This window comes from Homarus americanus, unplaced genomic scaffold (genome assembly GCF_018991925.1).
Source record: "Homarus americanus isolate GMGI-L3 unplaced genomic scaffold, GMGI_Hamer_2.0 scaffold30108, whole genome shotgun sequence".
Classification (NCBI taxonomy): domain Eukaryota; kingdom Metazoa; phylum Arthropoda; class Malacostraca; order Decapoda; family Nephropidae; genus Homarus; species Homarus americanus.
The window spans coordinates 7140008-7167598 of record NW_024748109.1 but is presented as its reverse complement, the minus strand read 5'-3'; the positions used below and the strand labels follow the sequence as shown (position 1 = coordinate 7167598).

The 27591-nt window shown below is 44.5% G+C and overlaps 1 protein-coding gene across 2 annotated transcripts in view; it reads right to left on the bottom strand.

The window, feature by feature from the left end:
* The window catches only part of LOC121880059 (chordin-like protein 2), an 80730-nt gene extending 53496 nt beyond the window's left edge, over positions 1-27234 (bottom strand). Inside the window, exon 1 of one of the 2 annotated variants that reach the window (XM_042387065.1) lies at positions 26132-27234. In XM_042387065.1, the coding sequence (XP_042242999.1) occupies positions 26132-26198 (67 nt within the window). In that variant the 5' untranslated portion in view covers positions 26199-27234. The remainder of the gene's footprint in view (positions 1-26131) is intronic. The other variant, XM_042387064.1, reaches the window with a different exon arrangement.
* Between the last annotated feature and the right edge of the window lie 357 nt (positions 27235-27591).

Below are 27591 nucleotides of genomic sequence, written 5' to 3'. Positions count from 1 at the left end.
TATCTATGTACCATTCATGTACCTGAAGTTGTTTATGTACCTGTAGTGTTTATGTAACTTTGTGTATGTATAAAACCACAAAACATATTCTTTCCCTGTTGCCTATATATATATATATATATATATATATATATATATATATATATATATATATATATATATATATATATATATATATATATATATATATATATATATATATATATATATATATATATATATATGTGTGTGTGTGTGATATTTCATCAACATAATCAACAGTCGTAATCATTTCTTTGAATCCATTAATTAAATTAAAGTCTCTAAAGTCAGTACTAAATACTACCTAACCTAACCTAACCTAACCTAACCTAACTGTCTCTGAAGTATAGTATTACCGCTGTGTAACCTGAATACTGGTACAGTATAACCTCAGATATCCGGAATACATATGGCGAATTGAGTGTACCGGATAATCTTTTTTTCTTCCGGATGCTTGAGAGTTACCTATTTTAAACTCTTCAACATCGTCATAGTAAATATTATAGAAGAGGAAATAAAAGATACTCGTTATACAGTATTATTAGTGGGGCTATTATTAGAGTATAAACAAAACGTTATTTTACACTCAGCAATATATACAATGAGGATTTAATGTCTCGGAGTGACTGTGTTTATCAAGTGTCGTCTTTAACTAGGTCATTATCCCCCCCCCCCTAATATAGTAATTGAAAGACGAACTATACCTATCACCTGGTATTTAAGATTTAGATATAATACTCGCATGTCCACCATAAAATAATTATGTTTCAAGTTTAATTAATAAGACTAAATGCCATCGAATCTGATATATTTTTATTGTGAGTGTTTTAAAGTCAAATATATTCCCTCCCTCCTTATGTTTATCTCTCATGAAACATTAAAGAATAAATAAACTAAGTAATGGATAAATGTGTAAAATATGACGAGAATGGTGTTTGATAGGAAGTATAGCAGACAGGTTCATAGACCCTACTCGACCACTGTAACACGTAATTTATAGCCAAGATAAGCTTCACCTGTTTTATGGTGTCTTGTCAGTATTGTGGTGATAGTGGTAGTGGTAGTGGTAGTAGTAGTAGTAGTTGTAGTGGTGGTGGTGGCGGCGGCAGCAAGTGGGGGAAGCTGGAGGCCATGTTAAGAAAAAATAATAGTCGTACTAGTAGAGCGACAAGATAAGGGCAAAGGGGAGAGAATTCAGAACGTTGATCAAGGCAGAGTCACTCTTCTGGTGTTCACAACCTCTGGTGGGATGGGCCCAAGTGCAAGATGCTTCTACGCCAGACTAACTCGACACAGCTAGGATAGCTACTTATGTATTAGGATATTTAATATTAAGGTATTAAAATGGTGGCGAAGGTATGGCTATTGGTGGAGGCTGGAGGCCATATGTAAAATATGTAGTGGTAGTGATGGTAGCAGTGGTAGAGGTTGGATACAATTGGTTACTTAGAGCGTGATAGGCCAATAGGGGAAGGAGAGGTTGGGGGGGGGGGGCTTTCTATGACGTCTTCTCTTATACTACGGAAGTTAGGTATTTTACAACAAGATAAGGAACCTCTCTTGATTATTTTTCCCTCGCAATCCGACGGACTTAAAACCTCTTAAAAACAAGATGAGGAGCTCTGACTGACCTCTAAGGCCGTCTTTTTGCCATTCCCAGCCGAAATGGGGTTCTTTAGATGCAATTTTTGTGCTATGTTGGGGAAAAAACCATTCACCCCTCCTTCCCGCATCCTTCCCTCCCCCTCCCTCCCCTTCCCTCTCCCCAGGACGTCATCATCCATCTACACCCGACAGAAAGAAAGTCGCAGTGACGAATTTCCACCCTGACTGACACTCAAATCCTTATATAATCTTCTGTTCAGGGGATCTTTTCGCAGTTCGCAAAGGTGCTATGATATTGTGTGTGTGTGTGTGTGTGTGTGTAATAAATTGCTCATACTCATAAGGTTTAAGTTATCGCGCTTTAGGAATTAAAATAACCCCTATACACACACATACACATAAACCTAAACCTCAGATGAAATTTCTTTCTTAGGGAGACGAACCAACTTTAAAGCTTCACATCTGGCATCAACCCAAGATATTTTTCGTTCCCTTCGACGTACCATTAGGCATTTTTACTTTCCATAGACACGCTAATAAACTTCTCTCGTGCCCACATAACGCCCGATTTTAGTACCTTTGCTACTTCTGGACCTTAAAGCTGCAGTGGGGGTGTGGGAGATTTTGCGAACCGATTCTCTACGCTGGAGAGAAGAGTGAGAAATTTCTGAGAACTAGTTATTTAGTTAGGAAGGGATGGGGAAGGAGGGTGTGAGGAAGGAGGTGAGGAAGGAGGGTTGAGGAAGGAGGGTGAGGAAGGAGTGAAAGGAAGAAGGAGGGTGAGGGAAGGACGGGTGAGGAAGGAGGGTGGGGGAAGGGGAGGTGAGGAAGGAGGGGTGAGGAAGGAGGGTGAGGAAGGACTTGGGTGAGGGAAGGGAGGGGTGAGGAAGGACGGGTGGGGAAGGAGGGTGAGGAAGGAGGAATACATCTTATTGGGTGTGTGTGTGTGTGTGTGTGTGTGTGTGTACAACTGTGTTTCATAGTCGTTCATTATTCAGCACCGAAGACGTGTTATGTTATGTAAGATGTGTCAAGTATTACGCGCGCATCTTTTTGTTACAGTGTTGTCTTACAGGTTACAGAGGTCATGTCAACATCACTTCAGTAAATAGTTTAAAGGTTAACATTTGTCCCATATTTCCTTCATGTTTCTCATAAAATGGATGGAAAACCTAACCTAAATCCAAGCCAAGCCAGCCCAACCCAACCTAACCCAACCTAACCCAAGCCAAGCCAAGCCAACCCAACCCAACCCAACCTAACCCAAGCCAAGCCAAGCCAAGCCAAGCCAAGCCAAGCCACTCTTCACCATAATGTTAACTGATCTAATTTAACTTAGGTTACATTAAGATAACAAAAGTCATCTTCAGGTAAACTAATTTATATCATTTCTGTAAACACTTGAATAAACTTGAATAAGAAAAAGTTAAACCCATTGTATAAAAGGTTTAATTCTTATCTGGAGTTCAGGCTTATCAGACGATCGTTAATGTGTATGATTTGCATGTAAACCAGCAACTCTCATGGCCACACTGTGAACAACACCTCTCATGGCCACACTGTGAACAACACCTCTCATGGCCACACTGTCAATAACACCTCTCATGGCCACACTGTCAACAACACCTCTCATGGCCACACTGTTCAACAACACCTCTCATGGCCACACTGTCAACATCTCTCATGCCCACATTGTCAACAACATGGCCATGATAGTTAGCTATGACATCAACACAACCATGACATAACTACTACAGACAAATGTTCGCTTGCCTCTTGCTTACTTTTGCTCCCCTTTATGTGAGACGCGGAAGCCAGTTGGTAGATATGAAACGACTGCGAAAAAATCTTAAGTATAAATTTATTTGTGAATCGACGCTAACGAACTGGGAGGTAGGGTCTGTGTTTATAATGCTCTCAAGGCGCAGACGAGCATCATTATATGTGGATCATCCTAGGTATTATAGGCATGTTGTGGTTGTGATGGCTGGTAGTGGTAGTGGTGGTTGGTGGTGGTAGTGGTAGTGGTAGTTGGGGGTGGTGGTAGTGGTAATAATAGTAGTAATAGTGGTAGTGGGGGTGGTTGTGGGGGTGGTGGTAGTGGTAATAATAGTAGTAATAGTGGTAGTGGGGGTGTTTGTGGGGGTGGTGGTAGTAGTTAGTGTTTCCTCCGCGTCACCCTCCCCACCATTTCCCTCACCTTCCCCTCACCTACCCACTCTCACTCCTCTTCTTCCCCTTTCCTTCCTTCATTGCTTATCTCTTCTTTCCCTTCTTCCCTCTTTCTTTTTCCTCCATTTCTTTCCTCACTCGCTTCTTCAGCCACCTTTCCTTTCTTTCCTCCTCTTCCTCCTGCCTTCCTACATTCTTCCTATCCTTTTCCTTCCTCTATCCCACCTACCATTCATCTCTTCTTATTCATCTCCTTACCCCTACCTTCCTTCTTACACTCCTCTCTCTCCTACCCTCCCTTCTTACTCCTCCCTCCCTACCTCCCTTCCCTACCTCTCCCTTCTTACCTCCCTCCCTCTCTCCCCTACCTCCCTTCTTACCCTCCCTCTCTCCCCTACCCTCCCTTCTTCCCTCCCTCTCTCCCTCCCTCCTCCCCTTCTTACCTCCTCCCTCCTTCCCTACCTCCCTTCTTACCTCTCCCCTCCTTCTCCCTCTCTCCCTCCCTCTCTCCCTTCCTCCACTCCTCCTTCACTATAGATCAAGACGAGAGAGAGTGTGTTGGGGCCAGCTAATAAGTGCCATGTATATTTACGTCATGGATCACACACTTTGTAAACACTTTCTGAAGGAGTTAAGCAGGTGAGGAGGGATGGTGTGTGTGTGTGTGTGTGTGTGTGTGTGTGTGTGTGTGTGTGTGTGTGTGTGTGTGTGTGTGTGTGTGCTCTGTTGGACCTGCCAGTACACACACTAATACTAATACTTTGCTGTTACTTGGAATTGAGAATACGGATAATCCAGGTATGATACAATTATATGACTTATTAAAGATGTCACTTTCGTTGGTGAGCTCTGAAGTGACTCGAGAGGCCGATACGGGACCAGCAGAGTCGTCCACAGATGTTACACGTGTGGGGGGCTACAGCTAGTGCGGGAGGGGCGGCAGCAGTGTCTTTCCGGCTCCTACAATTGAGATAATTCGAAAGTATTGACACCTTCTCGTGTGGTGATCCTTCAAGCGTTACTGTGTGGAGTGATCGTCTCCCAGGTGTGGGGGGTCGATTTGGCACTTTTTCAGGTTTGTCTTAAGAATTTTCTTATACCTTTTCCGTGTTGCCAGCTAGCGTTACTGTAAAGCAACTAACTCCTGGTCTCTTCATCTCAGACTCATACGTAATAACAGACCAAGTAATAGTAAGATGCTACTTCAGCCTTCGATAACGCTCACATCTATACAGACTGACTACGTTAATAATTAATCTTCCCGAGTAATTTTTTTGTGCCATCAATGTCAGCAGATACTCGACGCTGTTAGAAAAGTTCACTATGATACATTATATACTATGGGGAGCAGTAATACCGCCTTAATATCTACAAAAAATAACTCATAACAAACTTGTAGAACTAACAAATCAAGCTTTTGTTTTTTTTAATTCTCCATTACTATATCTTGCTTCTACGATGTAATTTTTTTTCATAATAAAAGTAGTTTGCAATCGAACCCTATTTTATCAACCCAAAACAAAAGCATTGGCAATTTATAGGAATAGTTTGCCATCTATTGTTTCCTTGTATTGGCGATATTTTCCCCCTCTACAATAATTTAATATGAGTAGTAACATCATTGTAGAAGTCCAGTACCTGAGGGTGCCTCTACACGTTCACCTGCGGAGTGTTACAAGAGACGTGAGGACCATCTGTGTTATAACTCTACGTATAATGATAGTGATTAATTATATGAGTATTACCGTAGAGTTAATAGTAGTTTACCTTATTGTTGTTGTTTACACGAAGCCGTTCTGTAAAACCAAGCTTCATGGTTTAATATTATGGTGTGTGAGAGAGAGAGAGACAGATGGAGGCAGATAAAGAGAGTGAGTGTGTGTGTGTCTGGGAGAAAGAGGAGAGAGAGAGTATGCTTGTGAGAAAGAGAGAGAGAGAGAGAGAGAGAGAGCTGGTTGAAGGCTGCACCACCACACAATTTTACCCCCTCACTCCCCGTTTTTTAAGACCGTCTTATTTCCATATGAAGATGAGGAAGGAGGGAAACAAAAAGTAGATTGTGAGGGCGTCCGGAAGAGCGTGTGTACCAGACGGCAGTGTTTACCCCGCACATACATACATACATACATACATACATACATACATACCACAATACTTTGGCCACAGAATGTAACTTATCATTATTTAGATAAGAGAGAGAGAGAGAGAGAGAGAAATCACTGGATGGGTGGGGAGCCGGGAGAGGTCAGCCTGGATCAGAGTTGGCCCCTGCAAGACAAATGACTGCCATGGTAAGCGAGTCGTACAGTGCCTGGTAGACTAGACAGCTGAATTAACCGAAAGAGAGCATAGTATAATACAACCGGGTCTTGGCAAGTATACCAAGACAAATACCATCTCTTTTCACGTATTCATTTCCATTAATTTGCATCTGTCAGGTTCACACTCCCTTACCCCCTCACCCCCCTCACCCCTCACCCCCACCACTCCCCCATCCCCCTCCCCCATCCACCAACCCCCCACATAAATAGTGTTTGTAAAGAATATATGAGAATAGATCCTAAGTGATTGAAATTAACACACAGACTTACTACATAAACCTTCATAGTACTGTAGATACAAAACAGAGGAGGTGGTAAGTGTTGTTTCTCCTTTGTATTATTTATTTTGTAGTTTGTATTTATTAGTATATACAAATTTTTAGTGTGTGTGTGTGTGTGTGTGTGTGTGTGTGTGTGTGTGTTTTTTTTTATTCAAATTCATTAATATCACTAAACATAGACACACCCTCAATATTTCACCATTTCAAGAAGCATCCTACACCCTGGACTCTTCATTTATAACTCTGACATCGTAAACCTCTAAATCATCCAGACACAAACAAATAAAAAGAAAAAAAACTCTTAAAGTATCGTTCCTGTGGGAGATACATATTATGATAAAGATATAAGATAAAGAAAATTGTTTTCCTTATATAAAAAAAATATCACTGTGGCATAGATAAGGAGTTTGAGAAGTGGTCATTCTTATCTCATATACATATGAGTCAAAGTCAGTGACACCTTCCTGTTTCTCTTCCTTTACCAGAGCTGGGAGGAGAACACAGAGGGGGCCGGAGGAGGGATGTAGGAGGAGGGGGGGTCATGTATTAGGGTGTGAAGAGGTGTGATGGGGGGTTTATGAAAGGAGGGGGGGGTCGTGTATTAGGGGGTGAGGTGTGAGGATGGAGGGAGAGGGAGGGGGGGGGATAGGATGAGGAAGAAGAAGATCTTCCGATGCCATATCTTGAGACTCAGAGAAACCGGCACCGTGTAAAAGACCTTTTGTTAGTATCTGCATATACCGGGAGTGATTACGTGGCGAAATCGGCTAGGAAGGCCTGGTACAGGAAGCCGTCTGGTGCGTCTTATAGTCAACACTGATCGCCTTCCCCTCCTCTAACTTATAACCTATCAACATCTTCTCAACTTATGACAAGAGATTACCCTCACTCGTCACAACACACATAGGCGTTATCATCAAAATCATTTCAGAACAACACCCGACTTTCTGCAGCCACCTGAAGAACTAAAAATAGAAAACAAAGAAGGAAAAACAAGGTAAAAATGGAAGAAGTCGTTTCTTTTTTCTTCTTCTTTTCACACCGACTGCAGTTTTTGTGAGAGGAAGAAAAAAGTCATTATGGTAATTATATCTTACAATCTATACGAGGCATCCGTCCCAGAGCGTCTAACGCCTCACCACCCAGCAACAAGACTCACACACACACACACACACACGCATAATGATAACTGCCCGTTAAACTCAACAACACCAGCGATATATGAATCAGTCCACAATAGGGAGGCCTGGAACCACACCTCACTCACTTGAATGAGGTGTGGTCCTGTGACACCAGACCACGTGGTGTCCCCATGATGCTACGACACCACGTAGTGAATGAGTTGCTACAGCATCATGTGAGGTTCCTCATAACACCATCTATGAGGGAGTTACTACACCACATTAGGCCCCTCATAACACCATCTGGGAGGGAGTTACTACACTACGTGTTTGCTGTTCAACACCTACATTAATCTGTATGTTCACTGTATGTTCCTTTACCTTTCTCTAATGAAGGCTTTTGTTAAACCACCAATGTATGTAATAAGTCATTTATGTCCAATGTATATTTTCAGCCTTCGGTGTGCAGAACTTATTCAATAAACCGTTAATTATTATTATTATTATTATTATTATTATTATTATTATTATTATTATTATTATTATTATTATTATTATTATTATTATTATTATTATTATTATTATATAAACAGGTATGACTCAGTGGCTCTTATATTGACCTACAGTATTTCTTACCTGTCGCCACTTTTTACTAAACTTTCCCTCCCTCCCTCCCTCCCTTTTTTCCCCTTCCTTCTTCCTTTCTTCATTTCCTCCCTTCCCTCCATTCCTCCTTACCTCCCTACCTCTCCCACTGATTCCCTCACTTCATCCATCCCTTCCTTTCCTGCGGTGTGTGAGGAAGGTTGTGGTGGGTGAGGAAGGTTGTGGTGGGGTGTGGTGGAAGGTTGTGGTGGGAGGAAGGTTGTGGGAGTGAGGAAGGTTGTGGTGGTGAGGAAGGTTGTATGGGTGAGGGTTGTGGTGGAGGAGGTTGTGGGGATGAGGAAGGTTGTGATGGGTGAGGAAGGTTGTGGTGGGTGGGGGAAGGGTTGGTGGGTGAGGAAGGTTGTGATGGGTGAGGAAGGTTGTGAGGGTGAGGAAGGTTGTGGTGGGTGGGAAAGGTTGTGGTGGATGTTGTGGTGGGTGAGGAAGGTTGTGGTGGGTGTGAAGGTTGTGATGGGTTGTGGTGGTGAGGAGTGGGTGAGGAAGGTTGTGATGGGTGAGGAAGGTTGTGGTGGGTGAGGAAGGTTGTGGTGGATGAGGAAGGTTGTGGTGGGTGAGGAAGGTTGTGGTGGGTGAGGAAGGTTGTGATGGGGGTGAGGAAGGTTGTGGTGGGTGAGGAAGGTTGTGGTGGGTGAGGAAGGTTGTGATGGGTGAGGAAGGTTGTGGTGGGTGAGGTTGTGGTGGGTGAGGAAGGTTGTGGTGGATGAAGGAGGTGAAGGTTGTGGTGGTTGTGGTGGGTGAGGAAGGTTGTGATGGGTGAGGAAGGTTGTGGTGGGTGAGGAAGGTTGTGGTGGATGAGGAAGGTTGTGATGGGTGAGGAAGGTTGTGGTGGGTGAGGAAGGTTGTGGTGGATGAGGAAGGTTGTGGTGGGTGAGGAAGGTTGTGGTGGGTGAAGGAAGGTTGTGGTGGGTGGAAGGAATGAGAAGGTTGTGGTGGCTGAGGAAGGTTGTGATGGGTGAGGAAGGTTGTGGTGGGTGATGGTGGATGAGGAAGGTTGTGGTGGATGAGGAAGGTTGTGGTGGGTGAGGAAGGTTGTGATGGTGAGGAAGGTTGTGGTGGGTGTGGTGGTGAGGTTGTGGTGGATGAGGAAGGTTGTGGTGGGTGGAGGAAGGTTGGGTGGGGAGGAAGGTTGGTGGGTGAGGAAGGTTGTGGTGGGATGAGGGAAGGTTGTGGTGGATGAGGAAGGTTGTGATGGGTGAGGAAGGTTGTGATGGGTGAGGAAGGTTGTGGTGGGTGAGGAAGGTTGTGGTGGGTGAGAAGGTGTGGTGGATGAGGAAGGTTGTGGTGGGTGAGGAAGGTTGTGGTGGGTGAGGAAGGTTGTGGTGTGAGGAAGGTTGTGGTGTGGGAGGTTGTGATGGGTGAGGAAGGTTGTGGTGGGTGAGGAAGGTTGTGATGGGTGAAGAAGGTTGTGGTGGATGAGGAAGGTTGTGGTGGGTGAGGAAGGTTGTGGTGGATTGAGGAAGGTTGTGATGGGTGAGGAAGGTTGTGGTGGATGAGGAAGGTTGTGGTGGATGAGGAAGGTTGTGATGGGTGAGAAGGTTGTGGTGGGTGAGGAAGGTTGTGGTGGGTGAGGAAGGTTGTGGTGGGTGTGGTGGGTGAGGAAGGTTGTGGTGGGGTGAGGTGAGGAAGGCTGTGGTGGGTGAGGAAGGTTGTTAAGGAAAGGTCACAGAAGGTCACATTACACTAGGAAAGGTCACAAAAGGTCACATGGCGCTAGGAACGGTCACAAAAGGTCACATGACGCTAAGAAGGGTCATAAAAGGTCACATGATACCGGGGAAGGTCATCAGCTTAGATCAAATTCAGGAAAGGTCGTTTGTACCTTAGGCTGCAGAATTTAGTCAGTCAAGATCGTAAGAACTCGTATCACACAATAAACGCATGATAGTCATTCAATCTTAACTAACCTGACCTAACCTAACCTGACCTGACCTGACCTAACCTAACTCAAGTCTTCTATGTAGCGTTAGAGTGTATAATCTCAGGGAAGGGGGTGGGTAATCTTCAGGTGAACTGGGATATTTACCCCAAACAACAAAACAAATTATCAAATACAATCCATCGACTCTGTACTCCTTCTCTCTTCTCTGCACACACACACACACACACACACACACACACACACACTACTGAAGATATCAAGGCAATTAAAAACATCAGAATCAACCCCGTAGAAAATTTTGTCAGTATTCATTTGTGGGGAAAAGTTTGGTGTTTTTTTGCTGGGAGCTATTCTTAGCCATTTCATTTTGGAGAAGGGTCTCGGCTGTGTTTCATCGCCACCATTTTTATGACATCGACGTGACGAAATTTATGAATGGTGCGTGAGGCAGAGTAGGGTGTGTGTGTGTGTAAGGGAGGGACTGGCATGAGGTCCCACCTGTCACCTCCGCTCCACCCCGCCCTGACCCCCGCCCCGCCTCACCCCTTCCCCGCCCCATTCCGTCCCCGCCCCGCCCTTCCCCGTCCCACATTATCACAATCTTACAATCTGCTCCCCCCTTACCTCCACCAAAACTGTGACCATCAACCCCATTAATATGAAGCTTCTCCCTCACTGTGTGCCATTGTAGATACACACACACACACAGCCCCCACACAAACACATATCCCCCACACAAACAGCCCCACACAAACACATATCCCACACAAACACGCACAGCCCCCACACAAACACACAGCCCCACACACACATCACGCACAGCCCCCACACAAACACGCACAGCCCCCACACAAACACACACCCCACACAAACACGCACAGCCCCCACACAAACACACATCCCCAAACAAACACACAGCCCCAAACAAACACACAGCCCCCTCCAACAAAAACTCATCATCCTGTCACGAAACACTGAGGTGAAGGCAAATATTTTCAAAGTGAGGGGAAAGGCGTGAAGCTGGTCAGTAATTAAGCAGTGAGTCAAGCAGTGAGACAAGCTGTTAATCAAGCAGTGAATCAAGCAGTGACGCAAGCTGTTAATCAAGCAGTAAGACAAGTAGTGGGTCAAGAAGTGAGTCAAGCAGCGAATCAAGTAGTGAGTCAAGCAGTAAGGCAAGCTGTTAATCAAGCAGTGAGTCAAGCAGTGAATCAAATATTGAGTCACGCAGTGAGACAAGCAGTAAATTAAGCTGTTAATCAAGCAGTGAGTTAAGCAATGAGACAATCTGTTAACCAAGCAGTGAGTCAAGCAGTGAGTCAAGTAGTGAGTCAAGCAGTGAGACAAACTGTTAACCAAGCAGTGAGACAAGTAGTGAGTCAAGCAGTGAGACAAACTGTTAACCAAGCAGCGAGTCAAGCAGTGAATTAAGCAGTGAGTCAAGCAATGAGCATAACCTGACACGATACAAAGAAGACCTGCTGGGCTGTGCTAGGCTTTGCTGGGTTTGCTGTGCTAGGTTGTGCTAGGCTGTGCTGAGCTGTGCAGTGCTGTGATGTGCTGGGTTGACTAATATATACGATCCATACATATTTTTCCCTTATCCTCCCCTCTCGTTAAGTTATCTCCCCAACACTCCCCATCACCCCTCTTGTCTCCCCAACACTCTCCCCATCACCCCTCTTGTCTCCCCAACACTCTCCCCATCACCCCTCTTGTCTCCCCAACACTCTCCCCATCACCCCTCTTATCTCCCCAACACTCTCCCCATCACCCCTCTTATCTCCCAACATTCTCCCCATCACCCCTCTCTCCCATCATCACCCCTCTTATCTCCCAAGTCTCCCCAACACTCTCCCCATCACCCCTCTTGTCTCCCCAACACTCTCCCCATCACCCCTCTTATCTCTCTCCCCATCACCCCTCTTATCTCCCCAACACTCTCCCCATCACCCCTCTTATCTCCCAAGAGTGTAATGAAGTGTAAATGTGATGATGTTTAAAAGTGTTTACAATATTACAAGACTTTTCTCGACACCACAACACACCACAACACACCACAACACACCACAACACACCACAACACAACACACCACAACACAACACACCACAACACAACACAACACACAACACACACACCACAACACACCACACACACACACCACAACACAACACACCAACACAACACAACACACCACACCACAAACACCACAACAACACACACACCACAACACACACACCACACCACACACCACACACAACACACCACAACACAACACACCACAACACACACACACACACACACACCACACAACACACCACAACACAACACACAACACACACACACCACAACACACCACAACACAACACACCACACCACACCACACCACAACACACCACACACACAACACACACACACACCACAACACAACACAACACACCACACCACACCACACCACAACACACCACACACACACACCACACCACAACACACACACACACACACACACACACCACAACACAACACACCACAACACACACACAACAACACAACACACCACAACACACCACAACACAACACACCACACCACAAAACACCACACCACAACACACCACACCACACCACAACACACCACACCATAACACAACAGAACACAACACAGGACTTACCTCGACAAGAACACAAAACACAAAATATATGTAGAATAAATTATAACATTAGTCTGTGTGTGTAGGATAACAACAGCTAGTTAGTGAACACATGATGAACTGGTGGACAGAAACAAAAAGGAACTTGGGAATCAGAGAGGAAGACAAAATGGGGACAGTGAGACGCCAGTAAGAGACGGAGGGAGAGTTGTGATCCCATAGCGGGGTTGAGGAGAGAGAGAGAGAGTAGTGATCTCATAGTAGGGCAGAGGAGAGAGAAAGAGAGTGAGTGAGAGAGAGAGAGAGAGTAGTGATCTCATAGTAGGGCAGAGGAGAGAGAAAGAGAGTGAGTGAGAGAGACTCCTCCACAAAGCAATATGGTCTGGCTTGTGTTGAATCGAGCTGGGCTGCACTGGGGTGGGTTTAGCTGGGCTGGTGTCAGCTAGGCAGAGCTATAGAGTAAAGGAGTGAAGGGCTAGGCTGAAAAGACCAAAACGATGCAAAAGGAGAAGAGAAAAGAAGAGAAGAGAAAGACTAGGAAGATAAAGAGGAGGGGGGAGAGAGGTTATGTGAGTGTATGTCGTGGTAGTCAGACACAAATTTCCAACTGAGAGTCACACACTAATAGTATACCTTACAGAAGTGGAAAACATGATATGGAGGTCCCTTCATCGTTGTGTCTTTGGTCATAACAACAGATGTGTAAAGTTTAGTGGGTGGAGTCAGATGAGAGTGGCTCCCTTTAGCTGTGGGTTACGTATTGTAGGTTAATGAGTGGCTCCCTATAGCTGTGAGTTACGTATTGTAGGTTAATGAGTGGCTCCCTATAGCTGTGAGTTGCGTATTGTAGGTTAATGAGTGGCTCCCTATAGCTGTGAGTTACGTAGTGTAGGTTATTGAGTGGCTCCCTATATCTGCTGAAGCAATTGCAAACTTCGGTGACGATTTTACGAAGTGGATATCAATCAATAACTCAGTCAGTCAGTCAGTCAGTCAAACTTATCACTGCTCGTTTATTATCTTACAACATATAAATTACCCCCATCTTCCTACCTTTCTCAGTCATTCGTTTGTTCAAGGTATCATTTCAGGTCAACTAAATAATGAGAAGTTTGGGACAATTTGGCCAGAATTCAGCTCCGAAATCTCGTCGTCGGGTAAAACCTTTTAAATTGATTGTTCTTTATTGTCGTTTGACGTTTATAGTTACTAAGTTTCTATATTTATTATGTTTAACGTTATCAATGTGACATTCTTCTAACCTAACCTAGACTGAAATGAAAATGAACATATATTACCATTATTTGTCAAAAACATCAGGTGTGTGTGTAAAAAAAAATGCCCCCCCCCCCCTCCAACAAACAGTACAGTAATGTATCTAACTAACCATAATATGAACTGTCAATTCAGGTAAAAAAAAAATTACAGCAGCAGAAGACAGAACAAACACACGTACTATGACAGGTGTTGACATGAAGAACGACATTTACTAACAGGTCTCATTTGTGTTAGTGAAAAATATAAATCACCAGTTATTTATCTCTATGTATGGTGATTAGCTATCGTTATTTAATTGTGTGGGTATCCAGTGAGGGAAAGGGGGGGGGGAGGTGGGGTGTGGAGGGGAGGTAATTTGCAGTAGTAAAGACACGCACCCAGTGTAATAATACATTAAGTGAATAAAACACGTTTATTATAACCAACATACAGAATTAGGTGAAACTACTGCAGGTCTTACACACGCACCCTCGTTAATGGCGTACTTCGACCTTACTATCCTGCCTGGAATATAATTTGGCTAAAGTAATATGATGATGGGAAATGGTGCCACACTTTTTAATACTCTATCATGGTGCCACACTTATAATACTCTATCATGGTGCCACACTTATAATACTCTATCATGGTGCCACACTTATAACATCATGGTGCCACACTTATAATACTCTATCATGGTGCCACACTTATAATACATCATGGTGCCATCATGGTGCCACACTTATAATACTCTATCATGGTGCCACACTTATAATACTCTATCATGGTGCCACACTTATAATAATATGGTGCCATACACTCTATCATGGTGCCACACTTATAATATTCTATCATGGTGCCACACTTATAATAATATTATGGTGCCACTTATAATACTCTATCATGGTGCCACGCTATTATATTATCATGGTGCCATTTATAATACTCTATCTTGGTGCCACACTTATAATACCTCTATGGTACACTTATATACCATAATAATTATCTCTATCATGGTGCCACACTTATAATACTCTATCATGGTGCCACACTTATAATACTCTATCATGGTGCCACACTTATAATACTCTATCATGGTGCCACACTTATAATACTCTATCATGGTGCCACACTTATTATACTCTATCATGGTGCCACACTTATAATACTCTATCATGGTGCCACACTTATAATACTCTATCATGGTGCCACACTTATAATACTCTATCATGGTGCCACACTTATAATACTCTATCATGGTGCCACACTTATTATACTCTATCATGGTGCCACACTTATAATACTCTATCATGGTGCCATACTTATTATACTCTATCATGGTGCCACACTTATAATACTCTATCATGGTGCCACACTTATAATACTCTATCATGGTGCCACACTTATAATACTCTATCATGGTGCCACACTTATAATACTCTATCATGGTGCCACACTTATAATACTCTGGTGCCACATATAATACTCTATCATGGTGCCACACTTATAATACTCTATCATGGTGCCACACTTATTATACTCTATCATGGTGCCACACTTATAATACTCTATCATGGTGCCACACTTATAATACTCTATCATGGTGCCACACTTATAATACTCTATCATGGTGCCAGATTTATAATACTCTATCATGGTGCCACACTTATAATACTCTATCATGGTGCCACACTTTTCCTTCTCATTACTCCTTCTCTCATCTTTTGTTTGTCTCATCTCTCCCTTCTTTCTCTCCCGTCACCATTTAAGCCTCTCTCTCTTTTTTTTTGTACTTCTCATGATTATTTTCCCTCTCCTTCCATCTCACCATAATCTTTCTTCCTTCTCTTCTTACTACCCTCTTTCCTTTCCCCCCCTCTCTCTCTCCTTTCTCACATAATTCTTTTCCTCTCACTTTAACTTCTTCCCCATCTTCTTTTCCGCCCCCTTCCCTTCCTATCATATTTAACTCTCTCTCTCTCTCTCTCTCTCTCTCTCAGGAACACCAAAGACCTCCTCGCTCTCTCACTTAACCAACAACAACTTAAGAATAACCGTAGATCGTAAAAAAAAAAAATCATCTCTCTTCAGAAACATTAACTAAAGATCGTACATGTATCAGAGGTCTCTTAAGTCAAGGTGACATAGACGTGCTGGGAATCTGAGAGAGAGAGAGAGAGAGAGAGAGAGAGAGAGAGAGAGAGAGAGAGAGAGAGAGAGATAGGCCAATTCACCAAAAGTTGGCCCTAAACACGAGGCAGATAAAAAATAATGCTCGTGAATAATGTCCGACTCGTTGGCTTGGGTTAGATAGTAGAGAAACATTTAAACAGGGAGGTACTACAGCCTGAGAAGATATTGGAAGTATAATGTGTTGTCTATTGGTTAGGTTAGGTGAGGCTACGTTAGGTCAGGTCAGGTTAGGTTAGCATGTGTTGGGTTAGGTTAAGTTAAGTTATATTGAGTAGCCTCTAAGGCGTTTATGTTCCTATTTTGTTATGTTATCTTCCACTAAATGAACTGATAACATTATGGATGGAAATGATAAGGCGATAACGCTAAAATACTCATAACCATCTCCAGGGGCCGATTGTACAGGTGTGGTTCTTAGAGAGATAGATAGATAGATAGATATTTGTATATATATATAAACAATGCAGGTATAGAGTTCATCATGCATAATCATAGACCATGTAGGTATACACTGTACAAAGACTGCGTAATTATGCAAACAATGTACCTAGGATGGCAAACAGTATAAGTATCCATTGTTTTCTAGTACTTTAGATCTATTGTGTTATAATTGGTAAGAAAAGAAGGATTAAAATTCAGAACAAAATGATAGACTAACTTGTGGTCGTGGTGCATCAGTAATTAAAAGCAAAAGATTATCCTTCTGAAAAGTTGTCACCAAAAATGATCAATCGTATGTGTTGTATTGGTAGAGAAAGCGACCTTAACCAGTCGTATGTGTTGTATTGGTAGATAAAGCGACCTTAACCAGTCGTATGTGTTGTATTGGTAGAGAAAGCGACCTTAACCAGTCGTATGTGTCGTATTGGTAGAGAAAGCGACCTTAACCACACTGTAGAACAACATCCCAGAAGACAGATTTTAGTTCTTGTCAACAGAATGACCCGTAAGAAGGTTTTAGTGGTGATGAATAAACATGATCCACCAAATGGACTTTTAGCCTCGAGGTTTAAGAACGACGGCCCGTGATAAAGTTCTCTCAGTTGTGACGCAGAAGAATGTTAAGTGAAGAAAAAAAAACACTTTACTGACGCTTGAACACTTGTACTGGGACAAGAATGTGCGTGTTCTGTGAAAGCCTTAGTCCTGCTAAACCATCATTCTGGGACAAAAGTCTACATGTTTCATGGAGGCCTCAACGCGGTGGACATTTGTACTGGGACAAAGCTCTCCTTGTTTCCCGCGTCTTGGGGGATCTGTGCTGCAGATAGAGACCCATAATCATTACTTTTATTATCAAGCAATTTGGATATGCATATGTAGGGCCATAAAGTGTGTTTATAGTCCAATGCTCGGAGACGTCCAGCCGGTGGTGTGGGGGAAAAGCGGAGGGGGGTAACACAGCCTTGGGGGGTATAGTCGGGGATGCGTGAGACCACAACTGGGTGGGAGGGCAGAGCCGAACTGTGTTTCCTCTAATATATAGGTGTGTGTGTGTGTGTGTGTGTGTGTGTGTGTGTGTGTGTGTGTGTGTGTGTGTGTTAGCAATGTTGGCGTACCACTATTCAGAGATGCTGTACCGTCGTCGTGCATAGCGGTGTACCATATGGTGTGAGTCTGAGTGGTACTGGTGGGTGCATTATCCGGGGATGACTGGAGGCACGGAGATGGACAAAAACAGAGTGTTGGTCCATCATGCAAAAAACTTGTGTACAGTATATGACGGCTGCTGGGTGGACCATGCCTGAGTTCTGCTGGTTCTGTAGTGGTGGTGAAGATGATGGTAGTAGTCTGTGTGTGTGTTAACATTGTCTTGTGGTGATACTCTTCAGTGAAAGGCTATTGGAGAAACCCCAGATAGAAAACCGGCTTGGGCTCTGTGACGCAGATAATGGACATACAGTACACATCATCTGGCAACCCCTGTAGTCAACCGCTCTGGGCAGCACGTGCTTATGGCGCTCCAGTAAGATACCAATGATGGAATAGGCAGAAGAGGTGAACAACACGAGAACCCAAGGACTACAATGGCAGATGAAGACAATACTCAATGGGTCAGGCTAATAAAGCGAAACCCAACGAACTGGACTATCGGCAGTCCATTGCAACTCGCCCTATCCTCAGTCGCTGCAGCTACCTGCAACGAAATAGTAAGTCCACTGTGGAGCGAAATCGTATTTACGGAGATTCTTTCGCCATTCGCCAGTCTTCCTCCTTGCACAGACTAATAGAAATGCCTATTGAGGTCAACGAGCGCTTCATGATGCTCCGAGTCCCACTGAATTAATCTGAAACACTTCCTTCAACACTGGATGCAGGTTGTGCTCCTCGGTGACTTCAGTGTCAGAGTTGGTTCAGATGACTTATGGCAGGGAACTTTAGGGAGAGACGGAGTTAACAAGAGTAATACCAAAAGCCTATTCCTCTTTGGCAAGTGTGCTGAACACAGCCTCACTATCACCAATACCTTGTTTAATCATTCTGCCATCGCTGGATGATCGTCATACTCGATTCTGAGTGACAGTATATTAGTAGTAGGTGATGGCGCTGGTAGATGTGGTGTGTGGGGGACGTGTGGGTGATGGGAGTTGCAATTATCAACAAAGCTGTGCATCTAACGAGCAGTGGTCCTCCACACTCTGCTGTACGGCAGCAACACATAGGTCACATACAGTAGGTAACCTCAAGGTCTCATCATTACCTATATCTTTGTGTGTGTGTGTGTGTGTGTGTGTGTGTGTGTGTGTGTGTGTGTGTGTAGTATATAATCTTAACTACTTGTGTACATGTTATCTCTGTCTGAAAAACTTGTGCAAATCTTAATTTGCATATCAAGAAAGTTTTAGGAACTTACATGAAATACTTCTTACTTGTTGAACACACACACACACACACACACACACACACACACATACACTGTCTGGTAATGATAATGGCTGGTTAAGGATAAAATATAATGATAATGACGATGATTTTATGTCTTTGCTAAACAAGACATAAGTGATGTAAACATAATCATTATAATGTCTCTGGTATGATGTTCGAATTGTTCATTATTTTACTATGCAATAATATTTCATGTGACTCACTTATAGCCACAGTACTTTCTTATGACCCTTGACTCGACTCAACCTAACCTAACCTAACCATATTGGCTACTTAACCGACCTCTCCTTACAATTACATATTTCACCGTGTTGTGATATGTTCGACCATGAGATACAGATAGACAGACAGACAGACAGACAGACAGACAGACAGACCATCAAGCTGTGGTGGTATAGGAGAAGACGGCAGAGAAGACGGGTATTGTTGATGATAGTTTGGAGAAGAGGAGGCGGTGTTTGTGTGACGCGTTGCTGGGCTGGACCTGAAGCCGAGTATAGTCGACGACAGCTGAATTAATGGGTTTATGGGACGGCAAGAAGGGTCCGGAGAAAGGGTCCACCATCCCATCCATTGTACACACACACACACACACACACACACACACACACACACACACACTCACTCACTATCTCTCCTGGCATGGTTCGTCTTTCCTATCATCCATTACTCACCACCCATCACTCATGACCTATCACTTATCATCCATCACCCATCACCTGTAACTCATCATCCATCACTCGCCACCCATCACCCATCACTCATCACTCATCATCCATTACTCATCACCCATCACCCGTCACCCAACAAAGTACTTGGGTTCATACAGAGGAGTGTTAGTTACAAGACTTGCGAAGTTATCCTAAAACTATATCTTGCGCTTATGAGACGTCACTTGGGTTACGCAATTCAGTTCTGGTCACCGTATTACAGAATGGATATAGAATCCCTAAAAAGAAATGGGAGGAGAATGACAAGACTAATCCCTGGCATTAGGAACCCTGAGTACAGAAACAGGTTAAAGCATCTTAATCTGCACTCCCTCGAGAGACGTAGAGTGAGGGGCGATATGATCGAGGTGTATAAATGGAAGTCAGGGCTAAACAAAGGTGATATAACAAAGGTACTCAAACTATCCAACCAGGAGCGAACTCGTAACAATGGTTTTAAATTAGAGAAATTTAGATTTAGGCGAGAGGTGGGTAAACATTGGTTTGGAAATAGAGTAGTGGATGAGTGGAACAAGTTACCAAACATCATCATTAACTCGAATACGCTGGATAGGTTCAAACATAGGTTGGGTGGATATATGAACGATAGGGGTTGGGTGTAAACGGGACTGCCCAGTATGGGTCAAAGGGCCCGCTGCAGTTTCCTCTATTCTTATTTTCTTATGTGAATAACCGGTGCTAATGTGTGAGTAACCGCCTCTAGTGAGTAACCGTCGCTAGTGTATGAGTGCCCGGCGCCAGTGTGAGAGTTAACATAGTATGACTGTGTTGTGTGAATCCCCTAAGAATAGGTCATACATTCTCTATGAGTATACGTGTTAATATTTATCTAGGAGCTCAACATGCGCCTCTATAGAACATTAATGTTGAATGTTGTACTGTTTATCATACGAATTAATTTTCAAAGGTTAGGATGTAAGACTAAGTAGTGTTGCCTTGTAAATGGTGTATGATAGTTTCAGTGTCTGTAGTTAATGTTTTTCTTTAGTTTTAACATGGGAAATATATTATTGTTTATGGATGACTACAACACAGCAGGCGGCTCAGTTAGTGTTATTGTTGCATAATTATACTGCGTTTTACCACCTAGCTGACGTCACATTTTAAAATGGCCTCCCAACTGATGTGATGATGTTTACACGTGAATAATAAATCTTGTGTAAGTCTCTCTCTCTCTGCACACACACACACACACACACACTCGCGCAGTAGTAGTAGTAGGTAGGGAATCAGGTCAGCGGCGTACCAAGCTATAGTTAGCCCCCCCGTGCTGGCTGCCCTACAGGTATACGGCTCATTGTATCACTTATAAACACCATTAATTCAATAAGCTCTCACATATCTCCTGACCCTCAGATAATTTCAGAATTCTCTTCATGTAATGTAATAAATCTCACTGATTTTACCTAAGCCTTATTGGTAGTTCTCACGAATTCTCACAGAAGAACAACTCAAGTGCCACTCGATCAACGTCACTAAAGACACTGCCATAGAGACGGTTTTAAGTTCTTTGTGTATAATTGAATCTGACCGTATGTGCCCCGGGATAGAACACGGGGCCCTCGGGAACTCTTAAGTCACTGATGTACACTGTCTTGGTTATTGTGTTTAATGGTACTGTCAAGATTTAGGTTAGGCTAGATTAGGTTTATATCACACCAAAACTGCCTCGTTTACAATCACTTTAAATTAACTTAATGCTTGCCCCCCCCCCCCTTCCGTTCCCTCTCCCCTGGATGTGTCTGTTACTGCTAGCCTAAAGTTGAGTGAACTTTTAGGCAAATTTCTGTATGTCATATCTGATTCTTCCTCAATCAGCTTTGGTAACTTCCACTACTTCCAGGTCGTGACAAACTTGAGTCATATTCCATGTAAATTATAGAAGAGGATCTGTGTCAAGGCTCCTGCTAGTCTATCACGTTCTCTCTTGTACAGTACCAAGATAATTCTCCTCTTTTATGCACCATTTACTCCAGGTGTTTTATGTTATTCAAAGACGTCATTATTATCTTAACCGCCAAACAAGGAAAAAAATCCTGCTGATCCACTAAATTACAGACCGATCTCCCTCCTCGATGTACATACCCGGCAAAATCGGTGAAAAAATCATCATTAACCGTCTGAGAAATCACCTTGAAACGACCAACAGGATCAATTTCAGACAATTTGGGTTTAGGAAAAGGAAGTCCACCTCAACAGCCAGAACCGCAGTGAGTTATAGCCAATGTAACCACGAAGCGAAGGCGTTTAACAAACTATGTCATGACGGTCTAATATATGAAATCCTTCAACTCGGACTTCCCGCCAACATCGAAAAGCTGTTTTGCAACTTTCTTGGCGGCAGAAACGCCAGACTGAGGGTGAGACAAAACACAGGAGAGACCTTCCCACTAATGAACGGAGTCCCTCAGGACGGCGTCCTCTCTCCCACCCTACAGGAAACGAAGATGTTATACATGCATTACTCAAATAACACGAAGAAATTCACTAGCAATATACAGTAGGTCAACAACACCAAACGGGAATTAAAAAGGGTAAATAACTATGAAGAAAAATGAAAAATCCAAAACAGTCTCCAAAAATTCAGTGATACCCTTATATTGAATGAAAACCTATCCATTAATAATAATCAACAATGCCCAGATAGAATACAATAGCAGCGACACACTCCTGGGCCTGAATGTATCCACGACAGGTTACTCCCATCATGTCCACACCAGGAAGGAAAAATCAAAAAGGGAGCTGAGAAAACTATACCGCTTTACTGCGCTTCCTGAAAAAATAAAACCCCGCCAGGTGACATCACTTATCATACCGATATTAACTTACCCAGCAGTACCTATTCATACTATGAGCACCACTCAAATATTAAAATTACAAGTAGTCCAGAACGAAGCCCTGAGATTCATCACAGGTGAAAGATACCCCTTCACCAGAACGACAGCCGAGATACATAGAGACCTGAGAATATAACCCATCAACCAGCAGCTACACACCCTGGCAAACAGAGTCTGGCAAAAGATAGAACGATCAGAGCAAGAACTCCTTCAAAGACTCCCACCAGATAACAACAACAACCATACATCGTCCCCCAAAAGATACCGAACCTCAACAAGTCCCTTACCACCCCTGATCTATACGGCCAGGCAATGGACAACCTCCCAAGACCACCCTCAAACCACCCGTAAATAGGGTTAGTGTGTGTAGTGTCAAAGTCGCCAGAAGCGGACAGCCAACTAGTAAATTACCTCCAAGAAAATCACCTACAACAACTAGCTCAGGACACAACTTTAACACACTATTAGCTTAACTAGCCAGTAGTAAGGCGGTCAGCCCACCTCCTTCTCCCTCCTAAATGTCTTCAATTTCCGAACAATTAACCCCCGCCCCCCTCCTTCCTCCCTCCTCTAATTTTCTTTCACCTCCTTCTTTCTTTACACACATAAAGAAAGACTCGCTGAAAAGGTCTACACCTCATCAATATTCGCCTGCCTTCTGCCCGTGGTGGCGCTGTTCAGGATCAGTGAGGGGGAGAATAAGTGAAGGGGATGAGGGGGGGAGGAGGACTCGAAATGGGGGAGACAAAGTGATGGGGAGCAGGTGTTGGGGGTGGGGGTGGAGGACCAGGTGTTGGGGGAGGACAGGACCAGGTGTTGGAGATGGGGGGAGGACCAGGTGTTGGGGGTGGGGGGTGAAAAACGTGTTGAAGAAGATAGATGGACGTAAAAGAAGAAAGGAATAATCAGAAAGAGATGAGAAGAATGAGGGAAGAGGAGAAACGAAGGGATTAGAAGAACAAAGGAAGAGGAATAAGGAAAGGAAGTAGAAAAAGAAAGAATAGGGAATTAAACGAGAGAGAGAGAGGATATCACTAAATAACTCAAAGAAACAAATAAGTAAGAGGAAGTAACAGTGGTGATATAAGTAATTAGTTCAGTAAATTTAGAGATGCTATAAGTAACCAATAAGTAACTTTAGTGACGTTTTTAATTCGCTGTTTAAGTAACTTTAGTGACACTTAAGTAACCAAACCCCCTTCCCCTTCTCCTCCTTCCCCTCCTCTCACCCCTCCTCCTCCCCTCCCTCTCTCCCCCCCTCCTCCCCCCACTCCACCCTCCCTCCTCCCCCGCCCCCCACCCCCAGGAACATTAATTTCATTCCTAGTCAGTAATTTGTAATTAAACAGAACTTTAAAAATAATCACAGTTTATGCTGGACATTGTTATTCATAAGACAAGTGTGTGTTAAACTCTGCACATACATTGTGTGTGTGTGTGTGTGTGCGTGTGCTTGGTGTGTGTGTGTGTGTGTGTGTGTGTGCGTTTCTTGGTGTGTGTGTGTGTGTGTGTGTTTCTTGGTGTGTGTGTGTGTGTGTGTGTGTGTTTTGTGTGTGTGTGTGTGTGTGTGTGTGTGTTTCTTGGTGTGTGTGTGTGTGTGTGTGTGTGTGTGTGTGTGCGTTTCTTGGTGTGTGTGTGTGTGTGTGTGTGTGTGTGTGTTTCTTGGTGTGTGTGTGTGTGTGTGTGTGTGTGTGTGTGTGTGTTGTGTTTCTTGGTGTGTGTTTGTGTTTGTGTATGTGTGTGTTTCCGTCTGAGAAACAAAAGAAAACATGTTTTTTTCCTCGAGTGTTTTACTCTGTCTAAACACATGTATTACGATTATATGTGGAAGTCTTCAAGGGGTGTTTAGTAGGGCTTTCAGGGTCTGGTGGTGATTAAATTAAGCCCTTGATTACGATGAACCCTTGAGTACGATGACTTAGCTCTTTGAGTATGATGACTTAGTTCCTTGAGCACGATGACTTAATTATTTGACCACGATTACTTTACTCCGTGAGTTTGATGAATTAATCCCTTGAGTACGATGACAACCTCTTGAACACGATAACTTAACTCCCTGAGTAAAATGTCATCATACTCAAGAAGTTAACAATATCATACTGAAAGGTTTAAAACATCATACTCAGGAATTTAAGACATAATACTCAGGGGGTTAAAATAATGTACTCAATGGATTTAAACATCGTACTCAAGGGGTTATGTACTCAGCATCCATCTTTTAACATACAGTATCTATCCATATAAGAATATCTTATCGGATTAAACTGGGAGGAAATAAACATATAAATAAATAAACATAAAAGAGAAAGTTAGTGAGAGTTTAGAGACTTCAACCGATATGAATATTATTTACGTTGAAATTCCTGGAAACTTAACAAAAATAAAGGCTTCCATAGTTACAATAATACACATTATATTAAGTGATTTGAGTTGTGTTAGAGATACGTTTGGGAGGCGTGAGGGAAGAGGGGTGAGGAGATGAGGGAACGAGGAAGGGAACGAGGGAACGATGAGGGAACGAGGGAGGGATGAGGGAACGATGAGGGAACGAGGGAGGGATGAGGGAACGAGGGAGGGATGAGGGAACGAGGGAGGGATGAGGGAACGACGAGGAAGGGATGAGGGAACGAGGAAAGGATGAGGGAACGATGAAGGAACGAGGAGGGATGAGGGAACGATGAGGGAACGAGGAAAGGATGAGGGAAACGATGAGGAACGAGGAAAGGATGAGGGAGGGGAACGAGGAAAGGATGAGGGAACGATGAGGAACGAGGAAAGGATGAGGGAACGTGAAGGGATGAGGAAACGAGGAGGGATGAGGAACGAGGAAGGATGAGGAACGATGAGGGAACGAGGAAGGATGAGGAACGAGGGAGGGATGAGGGAACTATGAGGAACGAGAGAGGGATGGGGGGAACGAGGAAGGGATGAGGAACGCTTGGAAGGGATGAGGGAACGAGGAAGGGATGAGGAACGAGGAAGGGATGAGGGGAACGAGGGAGGGATGAGGAAACGATGAGGATGAGGGAACGAGAAGGGATGAGGGAACGAGGGAGGAACGAGGGAGGATGAGGGAAACGAGGGAACGATGAGGAAACGAGGGAGGGATGAGGGAACGATGAGGATGAGGGAACTATGAGGAATGAGAGAGGGATGGGGGAACGAGGAAGGGATGAGGGAACGCGGAAGGGATGAGGGAACGAGGGAACGATGAGGGAACGAGGGAGGGATGAGGGAACGATGAGGGATGAGGGAACTATGAGGGAACGAGAGAGGGATGGGGGAACGAGGAAGGGATGAGGGAACGAGGAAGGGATGAGGGAACGAGGAAGGGATGAGGGAACGATGAGGAAACGATGAGGGAACGAGGGAAGGATGAGGGAACGAGGGAGGATGTGAAGGAACGAAAGAGGATGAGGAAGTATGAGGGGTGAGGGAAGATAGCGAAGTTAACATAAGTTTATATAGCTGGTGAGGTAGAGGTTGTTTACACTTAACTGTAGGGTGCTTACCTTGTGTAGGGGCCAACAAAATCACGATCGCCCACACCAAGACGCTCACTTTGAATACCACCTCCATTGTTAAATTCTACCGAGTTCTTTTGTTTTGTAAGTTCAAGTGGTTTGTTTTCCCTTTTTTTTTCAGAGTCTTTTCGGGAATAAATCTGAGTTAAGGAAGTTGTAGTGAACGTTCTTTTTTTGGGGATGGGGTTATCGTGTTCGTTTTCTGTGTCGTGGGAGTTAAACCGAGGGAAGGAGAGTTAGGGGGAAGACTGCACACTATACTGACTCTCCAGATGCCACAAGTTGGAGATGAAGGATGGTGGTGGTGGTGGTGGTGCAGGACTGGTGAGAGCGGGTCCACGTGGGGCCAGGAGCTGGGGCAGTGGTGTGCGGTAGTGGGCGGGGCTACTACTGTCTCCCTTCACGGTCAAGGTCGCGCTTCACTAGCAAATGCCGGCGCTGGACCCCCGGCCTTCACCACAGCCAACCGTCGTCCTTTTGCGCCAAGAGTCTCAGCCACACTAACTGGTGGCCAGTCTGCACGATCCACTGCTAGCGGCGCTGACAGGATGATCGTGGACGGCAGTAACTACACAGCATCACCCTCTGCCTAGACTGAGGAAGTGTGGTTGATCCTCGTGAGCTGGCGGCCTGTTGTTGTCAATCACGCGGACTTACTGACAGTGTAAGTGGCCACTCACTCCACCCCTCACTTACTCGCCTCTTTTTTTCCACCAACACAGTTTATAGCATTTAATTGTACGATGTTTCGAGAGTAAGAGTTACACGTGTGTCATCTGAGGCGGTGAGAGATGCCATGAAGGAGAGGGAGAGGCGTGGTGGCGCATGCAGGCAGACAGACTGTGCAGCACGTGGCGGCCTCAGGGAGACTTCAAGGCGTCACTTGCTCCTCTCGACTACTGGGGATTGTGCAGGACGCGGGGCTGGCGACGCCTGGAGTGTAGTGAGTGCAGCAAGAGTGCGAGGGCGGGCATGGGGAGGTGTAGCGTGGCAGTGTGTGTGTGTGGGGACGGAGACTGGTGGTGGAGGCGTTGCTGGGGCAGTACGCGCGCCGACACCCACGGACTGCCAGGAACTGGCCTCCACACCCGCTTCACCAGCCCTATATCCCAACCAGCACGCAGCACCCAGGCAGGCTGGGCGCCTGCCTGGGTGCTACACTCCCCCTCCCTCCCTCCTCCCTCCCTCCCTCCCTCCTCCCTCCCTCCCTCCTCCCTCCCTCCCTCCCTCCCTCCCACCAGCCCGGTCCTGCCTCCACCACAAACAACACATCCCACTCCCTTCCTATCTCCACCTTCAAAACTACCCCCACCCCTTACCCACTTCCTTCCTCCAACACACCCTCCTCCCCCTTTCTCCATCCCTCCTTTTCCTTCTCCACCACCCCTCGACCCTCCTCTCCACCATCAACACACACCCACTCACCACCACTACCTCCCCCCCCACTA